Below are 10,000 nucleotides of genomic sequence, written 5' to 3'. Positions count from 1 at the left end.
AAATGGCCTTTATTTTTCTAACTGTGATATTTTCTGCTTAGAGTCAAATACTTTTTATACAGCTTACAAAAATAAATACTTCTATTTTGCTAGGATCATAATAGCTCATTAAAGGAGGCTGAATTTGGACCTAGACTAAAACCTAACACCACAGGGCTGAGCATGCTTACTTGAACCTATAATGTTGCTAGTTCTCTCTCTCTAGGGAAGTAAAGGACTGGGGAGAGGATTCAACCTTCTTAATTGTGAACCTCATTAGTGATGGTTGCTAGGCAAAATACACACCTCTCTTCAGTTCATATGAAAGAGATAAACAATACGTCACAGACTATAATGACTCTTGTGCTCAGGGCGACCTTTAATTATTATATTTTGTTCTCTTATACCTTAGTTATTAATGCAGAAAAACAAATTAGGTTTTTTGTGGGCCACAGCAGATTCATTTTTTGATGTCTAAATCATATTTCATTCCGATAATCATTGCTTGTTTCATTCATTTTTCTGTGTGTGCATCTGTATGTATTATGTGGAATATAAACACATAACCTTAATATATGAGAATTGTTATAACAGCAGCTTAGCATTGCTAGTTGTTACTTTACATGATTTAATTGTACAGTTGTAAAGGGTATGATCCTGCCGACACTTCTGCATATTTGTAACTGTTCACCTAAGTAGTCCCATTAAAGTAAATGTGTTTGCAGGATGAGCCCCTCAGTCTGTACTGCAGTGTAAAAAAAAGCATGTTTTTGGAAAGTTTTAATATATATTTGATAATTAACCATTTTATTGTATAAGAAAGTGCATTGCTTAATAGTAATTATCCAGGTTTTTGTGAGGGGATGTTACGGTGTGTAAAAAGTGACATTTGCATATAGATATGTCTTTTGGTCAGTTACTCTATGTGAGAGTGTATGTATATGTATGGATGTGCAAGATTCAGAGGTTGATGGGCCGCAAAAATAAAGTATTTGAGAGTTTAGGGATTGTTGGGGACACTTTCCACTGTTCTTTTCCCCACAAATTACTTGTTTTTAGCAGATCAGGCAAGAAGTTAATCAAATAGAAGAAAAACATTTTATATTATTTTTCTCATACAAAAATTCTACTGCTTTAATCTGTAGCAGTAGGGCCCAGCAACAGGAAATTGACCTCACAGTAAATTCCTTACAGATTTGGTCATGTTTTTACCATCCATTTAAACTTGCATACATAACCTGAGACTGTACCTCTGGATCGAGGATTATGACAAGCCAAAATAAAATCAAATAAAATTAAACAGCAAGAAAAAGCTGCAAACAAAACAAGGCTTTTAAACAAACAAACAAACAAAAAAGAATAAAAGGAGATGAAAAATTGGTTGTAACTGCAGAACTTTATGGACTAAATAAAGGAAAGGAAGTCAAAAGCAAAACAGGGAGGCCTGTATTTTGTTTAACATCGAGTCAGAAATACTAATGGGCTGTTTGATCAATGTGAAGAGAGAAGAAATCATATAAAAGTAAATGTAGTAGTGTATCAACATAAAATATGGTGGAAAAAAGCATTGCAAATAAAAAAAGACATGTAAATGTGTGCCTACCATTTTCCAGATAAGAAGGGGCCGTACCTTCTGAGGGGTCAAGGCGGCGAGCCCGCCTTCCATGTTTGGAATTGTTGTGTACAAACATGTTGTCTGAGACAGCCAGAACGTGGCCATCCACATTGACTGTTGTTGATACAACAACCTGGAAAAGAAAACAAATACATTTTAAAAAACTTCAGATTTTTAGAAATTCATATGTTGTAGACAAGTCCATTACTTTCTGCTTTAAATAGATATAATCACAGTTAGCCCCCCCACTCCAAATAGTTACCACTGGTGAATTTTTAAATCTCAATTGTTTCTCTTCAAAACCTGCTACACTAATTAGAGTTTAATCTCCTATTATCCTAACAAATGAATTCAATTCAGGGAAATATTCTTCTGGCCATTAGTTTCAGAATCACCCCTCTAGCCACTCATTTTAAAAGCTGCTGTTTTGATTGATCTGTTGATATATTGATCAGATAGTTTATCTAATTAAAAATTGTTCACTTGAGACTGTTTCCAAATGAAGAGGATTCCAAATCAGAAAAAAAAAAAGCTTAATAAATCAGAAACCCTTGTAACTCCCCATTTCTCTTCAATAAATGATCTCCAGGTCAGTTTTACAATTACATTTAATGTCTGATAATGAACTTTTTTGCATCTGAAGAGACTGAGTTGAATATGAATAGTGAAAGTGTTTTCAATCCATGAAAAGTATCCCTTCTCAAGTTCATTTGGATGGTGATTGACCCTGGTATGTCAATGGAATTTCCTCCTTTATTTTTGAGTGAAAGGCTCCTATTCTTGTGTCCAGGTTCAGAGTCCGGCCATAGAAGAGATGATGGATAGGGCCTTCTTTGGCTTCCAGCTGCTTCTTAGTCGAAATTGGAAAAGGAACATAAGCAAAATGCACAACCTTGCTGACAAAAACACCTACACAATCAATTTGTGAAATTCATCCCGAAATGATACTCCATAATACACAAGTGAAAGAGGAAATAGAAGCGTTTTGTTTGAAAGTTTGTGTGTGTGTGTTTGTGATATGGCTCCATAGGTTGATTTTCTTTCCAAAATACTTTGAATACCTCAGATATAAGTTTAAGTTTAATTTCAGTTCTCCCTCATGGTCATTGTGGGTTGGGGTCCAGATTTTCTGATTGAAGGAATCACTGTAGTATTTTCAGTATAGTTAAGATTAGAAAAGTTATCTGAAACAATGGGAGAGTTAGGTCAATATTAGCCATGCCTCATCCAACCATACTAGTGATGATGGCAATAACTAGTACACAAGCCTGCCAGGCTTGTACTTTTTGTTTGGTTTGCTTTGGATGTAAAATCTCAGTGAAAAATGACATTCAGAATACTTACAGTCCATATATACAGATATATAATGAATGAGAAAACAGGAGAGTAAGAACTACACTGTAACTCTTTCCCTTTTTGCACATAGTGGGTGCAAGGCATCTGTTGTAAATTCTTTCCTACTTTTGTGTGTTGGAGGCAGCCATTTGTATCACCCATTGGACCAGCCTGAGGGTAGTTCTGTAGAAGTATGCTGTGCTTCTGCATGCACTCTCCTCCACAGAGACAAACTGTATCACTGCTCCTCAACATCCATTGTGGGGAGTCCAGAAGCTGCACCTTAACACAGGTATCCTATGTTGCTGTCCTATTGCCATGTCACTGGGCTGTCTGCTTTTCACTTTTAATAAGCTAAGTGCGACTTGAATAAATAACCGGCAGACTATGCAAAGCAGATAAAATATGATTCTCAGCAAAGAATAATTTTTATTTATTTTTTTTAGATTCCTAGGCCATGATATATTGAAAGACAGGGGGAGGTGTATATTAAAAAAAAAAAGACAACTATCTTTGCTTTGTCATCTATATATAAGTCAGTCACCAAGGGAAAATAGTGTAGTTCAGCAAAAGAAAGTAGACATACTATGTTGTTTTATTGGCTCATTCCTGCAGTGCACCTAAAGAAAGGTGCTGAGATAGTGAAACCAGTTGGAAATATTGTTCAAGACCTGACATTCTGTTAAGTCCAGTTAAACCTTCTGAGAGGCAGGGAGATTAACTAAAGAGACCCGGGGAAGTCTTTCTAGTGACTACTGGCTCCTTTGTCAACCACAAGATCATTCATGACTGATGCTTCATTTAGTCATTGGTAAGACAAAGAGGACATTTCCACTCATTCCAGGTTTGACCTTCTGCTCTGTTCAGATGGATCAATATCACCAATGCTCTGTGAAGCTGAGATTCATGAAAAATGAAAGTTTGCCTGGATTGTTTTGAAGAAATATTTTTTTCCAGCTACAGACCTGTATTGTTGACTGGCTCAAGCATTCTGGCTTCACCAGTAGGTTGGCTGTGTGTGAAAACAGATGTCACATGCCTTCCTATAAGCTTTAACCACAAGTTGTGCTTCTCAGAAAAAGTTCTGAACATCTCAATGCCTAGGTTATTAATTCCAAGTTTGAATCATGTTGAAAGTAATTTGAAGTAAAAATCATGTATTTCTTAATAACCATTTCTAATCAGTCAAAATTTGGGGGAAATTATTTTCAGCAACTGTCCAGTCAGATACCCTTCTGTAGTGGTTATGATTCACCACAGGACATTTCAATAGCTGTAGGGAGAAATTCAAGAATTAAAATAATTTGATTCTAAAACAGTTGGAATAAAAATATGTGGGTTATACCACACCTATCAGACTTATATCTGAATGTGAAAACTAGAACGGTGATCCAAAATTCATTGAATTCCATGGCTGCTTTTCTAATATCTAATACTTAGTTGGTGCTACTCATCATATATGTGTAAAAACTTCTCTACTGCTGTTAGCAACCCAATAACACAGTGAAGATTTTAATATGAGAAAAAACCACAGCAATATTTTCACTGGTGATTCCCACTTGCTTCAGAACAATCCATCATGGACTGCTCGTGAACTTGACAACTCCTAAGAACATGCATTTAAAGAAGGCAAATATTTGTAAAAGTTTTATATATCATTTTTAAAAGGTATACAGTTCTGAAACTAACTGTATTAAATAAAAAAGACAACACTCTTTCAGAAAAAAATATAATGGTAAGTTATTTGGAATTTATGAATGAATCCTGAATATATCCTTATTTCTTTTTAAAAACTCTGTACCTGGAATCTTCGCATATCTCGTGGGTTGCCTGCATTCTTCAAACAGTTCTGATTGCACTTGAGGAAAAACTTTAGAAAGAATCTATAAAAATACAAAATTGAAGTTTGTTAGGGATATCAAAAGAGAAAAATATGTAATAAATTCTTAAATAGGTAAACCTTACAGAATATTGGGAATGACATCTTACTTTCTTATTGGTTACTGTACTGGTCTTTAAGAACTAGAAAAGATCACTGCTGTAATCAGAACACCATATCCATGGCAACATGTGCTTCAATTTTTACATCTTCAGCACTTGAAAATGTAATGACTTTGGGCCAGATCCTCAGGACCTGTAAATCAGTGTTGCACAATTGACTTTAATGATTCAATCACATCAATGATGGTGATTTATACTAGCTGAGGATCTGCCCCCCCTTTTTTTTTCTTAACATGTTTTATGTTTTCACAGCTTAGATATTAGCACTAATAACCTCCAAGTTGGAAATTTCCTGTCAATTAATGATCAGTCTTGTTAAAGACTCTTGGCTTTGCCTCTGGTTGAAGACTCCTCTGGCTGCTCAAAAGAGGTATGATCCAGCTCCCATTGACTTCAGTGGGATTTGCATTGGGCTTAAATGTCAGGAAAAGTCACTCCCATTGGTCATTATTGTTAAAGTATAATGGAACACTGAGTATTAAGTCCTGCACTCTGACTGGTCACTATAATGACCTTAAAACTGTAATAAATAATTAATAATAATAATAATAATAATTAATAATAAAAATAAAAAGAATGACCATGCCAAGGGCAATATGTAGTCCAGCTTCTAAACTATTCAGCATATTAAAAGACAATTATATAGGGTTAAACTGTGCCATTTAGTCACCTTCCTGCACTGAGGGCTGTGTAGAGCAGCAACGCTCAGGGGGAACTCTGAGAGGTAAGATGTTTCCTAGGGAAAACAACTGTATGGAAAGGTGGGAAAAGAGAAAGAAACAATTTGTGACACCCTTATAATGAATCAGGTATATACCCTCATTCCACCTCCATGTAGTTTTTAGGGCAGCAAAGTTATGGTTCCACCTACTTCCCTTCCTTCCTTGTTTTCAGCAAGTTGCTCTGGGAAGCAGGTAGCTGCTTTGGAGCAGCTCCTGCATAGACTTCACACAGGCTGTGCTAGGTGAGGGAAAAGCCCCTCCCTAGTACAGAGGTTTAAAGGCTGATCACAACCTAGCCCGTATTATTTTCTTAACATTGTGATATTTTCATTGTTTATAACAGCAAAACATTTTCTCTGGTGGTCAAGTAGACACATTTTTAATACTGAGCTTAACAAGATCTTTAGGAATTTTATTCAGAATACAAAAAATTATTATTTATTAATGTTACTCTTAATTATAAAGTATCTGTCACCATGGTACCTGGATACTCTTTAGATAAATGTTCATGTGCAAATAATATCCCTGATAAGAGCTTAGCTCTCCACTCTTTCCTCCTTTAGAACTTCAAACCTGAAGGGTCAGACTCCAGTTGATAAAACATGTGCCTGAAGCTGTACTGTTGTCATGTCCTGTGTGAACTCCTGGGCTGTGGCAATAACTGGATGGGAGAACTCTAAGGAATACTCGGGTACTAGAAAGGGTGTTGGTAATTCAGTAGTTAGAACACTTGCCAGTTGCCTCTGAGTTAATCCTGAACAAAAGCTCCAGTGTGTTGTTAGTGGGCACTGTACTGCTGAAGAAGCCATCTCTCCAATGAGACATATAAATGGGATAATCTCTAGAGCCGTTTAGCAAATTTTCAACAGTAATGGGAATTTTGATATTAAATGGAAGAGAAATTTTGCTAAGTCCCCCCTTACCTCCATTTTCTAGTCTACTCTAGCACTGATTCCTTGTACTCACTAAAGATTCTATGTTACTGAAGGAGTGTTAAACCTGTTTTCCCAGCCAAATTTCAGCACATGTAATTACACTGTGCCTAAATCAATCTCTGCTGCAATTTCAATTGGATATGGTATTCTTCACTTCCCCTCTTGAACTCTTGCGCAGTGTTGTTGTGATCAACTGCTGGCTTTCACCCCAGAGGTGGCAACATTTCAATGGTGGTTGATATGATCTCTGTGGTTTAGCTTCTCAGCTGAATTTGCTGAGCATAGATGTGGTGATGGTGGTGGGGGAAGCTATAATGAATGGCTGCATTTCCCTGAGCCTGAAGCTGGCTGCATGTAGGGCTGCTCTAAAGTACTCTGTCTGGCTATGGTACCCAGGGGCTAGAGAACAGTCAGAGCATAATAGTGGTCTGGTCACATCCCTATCCCCCTCTCATGTCCCCTACTATATGGGCAGCTGTGTGGAGTGGCTTAGGATCCAGTAAAACTAGCTCTACCTCAGCTGGGCACACCCCACATTGGGAAAATTACTGTCTACAGCAGTGGTTTTCAGTCTGTGGATCCCTGGAGGTCTGTAAACTATGTCTAAGGAGTCTGCGAAAGGTGACTATGAAAATAAAGTTTCAGATCCCAGAAAAGGCATTCTGTTTTTCTGATCAATCAAAAATATGTGAATACCCCCACCTACAAGTCAAAACCCAGAAGTGTTGTCATTACCATAGAAGCCCACAGTTTAGCGCCTTTCTCACACTGCACCAAATGCTGTGCTGAGCATGTGCAACATTTATAGTTGAATTCTGTGCAGTCAGTTTTCAGGCTAAGACTTCTATGGTAGTGTTCCGTGGACCACAGGTTGAATTTCCAAAGTGGTCCGCACCTCTATTTGAAATTTCTTGGATGTCCGCAAATGAAAAAAAGGTTTAAAAATCACTAGTCTAGGGAGATGTCAGCTTCACAGCCTCTTAGTGCCACAAAGGAGTCAGACTGAAAAGGAGAATCTAATCCTGTTTTCCAATGTCAAATGGGTGTTGTGAGGCTTATTGAATTAAAATTTGTAAATTACTTTGAAATCCTCAGTTGAAAGGTGCTCCAGAAGTGTAAAGTATTATTATTATTTATTAATTACACGTGAATTTTTTGACACTGAAGAACTGTTTCTATGGGGAACTCATGTTCATCTACAAAAGTATATTAAGCAATCTTTTACAGAACAAATGAATTGGACATTTACTCAGTAGTTTGGGTAGAAAGCCAAGCTTGTCTGAACCTTAAACATTCAAGTCCACCTGAACAAACCTGAACGCTGAGCTAAAGTCAGAAGAAACAGCACTGGGATGCAACATAACCAATGTTTGTATCTCAGCTTTACGGTGGGACTGCATGACTCTAATGACAGTTCGTAACTGTAGCTCAGAAGAGCCCTGGGAGCTCAGGTGGCATAAGAGAAGAACTTCAAGGGAAAGTGACACAAGGACAAGAAAAACCCTGTTCCCAGGGAGGCTATTCCCTTAGCTCAATGCAGAGGAGAAAGCTGCCCACTTTCCCTTGGCTGGCCAACAAGAATCCTGCATCCTAGCAGGCAGTCTCTAGAGCAGAGAGGATAGAGCTTGCTGCTTTTCCACAGAAAAAGCCTTATACTCTTGGGAACTGAATCCTAGAGTTGGAAAAAGTAGGATACTGGCTTTGGGTTCATGTTAAGGTAGTTTTTCAAACTTTGTTGCTATCAGTAGAATGAGAACACAGACTTCTCTGGTTTTGTCTGTCCCTGTGTTGTATTCTGCAATTTATGTAATTTATGTACACACATTACACATTTGAATGTATTTAATCTTTTCGAATATTCTTCCTAAACATCCTCAATTGGAAACTGCTCCTAAAAGAAATACTGAAGTAAGGAAAAAACAGTATTTCTTGGTGATTTCCCCTTTGATTTTCTTCCTACTGCTAAAGAAAGATCTGATACCCTCTTAATTAAAATGTATTACCTACCATAAGGCTTCACTATTTTAAGATAAAATTTACATCTTTTATTAACTCATCTCACCTATACACTTAGCTCACAATGCCTCTTAACGCCCATCTGCCATCAGCATACAGTAAGTCACTTGATATTCCACCCACCAATTTTTCCTAACAACCACTGTGCAATTAAACTCAACACGTTCTGTTGCGAGGTAAATTAGGCACACCTGCGGCCAGACTTCATTTGAACTGCATCAGAAAAGGACCTAACAAGGTGAGAGCATACCACAAAGTTATAGTCCTGTCAAGCAATTAGGTTTTCACTTCTGGGACATCCGCACAGTGCAATTATGCTACACATTACAACCTGGCTAATCTTCTGAACAAATGTCATGTCTCAGAGAAGCTAGTAAAAGCAGTTCATCTGCAAATGTGTCTGCTCTTAAGCCTCCACCTTATGCACATAACAATCTACAGGAGCTTTTTTTTTCTTGTGATATAAAAAATTTCTTTTCCATAGGAGATTTTTAAAACACTGTAAATACCTTTTCATCCATTTTATCTATTTTTAACCTAGATGAGAATAGATGTTGAAGAAAATTTACTAGCTAGAGTTTTGTACTTGAATTTTAACAATGGATGAGCTAGCAAACCTTTAGCGCTCCTAGCATGACTGGTGGCTTTGGTCTGGTTCGACTCAAACCAATTTGTTGCTAAAAGTAGTGTGCACTGTGGAAAGTTGTATTAGCATTACTCCTTGGAACCATCGTTCTTAAAAGTATATCTCTGATCGTTTGTAAGGAACCATCGTTCTTAAAAGTATATCTCTGATCATTTGTAAGGACTCAAACCGGGAAACGTTGCTCATGCAAGAGTTCCTCAATGCGCTCTAATTTTATAGTATTTGTACTTAAAACATTGGGCATGGTTGTTTGGGGGAAAAAGTGTATCCATAACCAAAGACAGCAGTCTCAATATATAACCAGTTAGGTCACAATTATGCAAATCAACATAAGTATAACAATAAATAACCTCAATGCTCTCGATAAAATATGCTTTTCCTAACATAAGATCTTAAAGGATGGAGGACAGGTTGTTTGTTCCAACAGTTTTGTTTCACTTTTTATCTTTGTTTCAGGTAGACATTTAGATCAAGTGTTCAATAACGCTTACAGATAATATATTACTATACTACCAAATGAATGATTGCGAACATGACCAAATCTTACTCTAATTTTATGAATCAAGAAAGCAGGATTTAGCTCATTATATACAATTCTATAATAAGAAAACATAGTTCTTTGGAACAAAAGCTGTCCATAGAGACAATGCTGTTATTGGGGAGAAGGAAAGAGAGAGAAAGAGGAAGAGAAGACATTTGAAGTCAAATGGTAATTCTCATCCTTTACTTTATTACCCTTTAATTGGCTTTT

At 37.0% G+C, this 10,000-nt stretch overlaps 1 protein-coding gene across 6 annotated transcripts in view; it reads right to left on the bottom strand.

The window, feature by feature from the left end:
• The window catches only part of EBF3 (EBF transcription factor 3), a 131,840-nt gene that overhangs the window by 43,299 nt on the left and 78,541 nt on the right, over nt 1-10,000 (bottom strand). For 4 of the 6 annotated variants that reach the window (XM_032786912.1, XM_032786920.1, XM_032786876.1 and 1 more), the window contains exons 7-8: nt 4,731-4,812; nt 1,583-1,727 (exon numbers count right to left, since the gene is read on the bottom strand). In XM_032786912.1, the coding sequence (XP_032642803.1) occupies nt 1,583-1,727; nt 4,731-4,812 (227 nt within the window). The remainder of the gene's footprint in view (nt 1-1,582; nt 1,728-4,730; nt 4,813-10,000) is intronic. The other 2 variants (XM_032786887.1, XM_032786907.1) reach the window with 1 other exon arrangement.

Source organism: Chelonoidis abingdonii, chromosome 15, assembly GCF_003597395.2.
Source record: "Chelonoidis abingdonii isolate Lonesome George chromosome 15, CheloAbing_2.0, whole genome shotgun sequence".
Taxonomy (NCBI): Eukaryota; Metazoa; Chordata; order Testudines; family Testudinidae; genus Chelonoidis; species Chelonoidis abingdonii.
The sequence above is the reverse complement of the archived record's forward strand: the minus strand, read 5'-3'. Positions and strand labels throughout refer to the sequence as shown.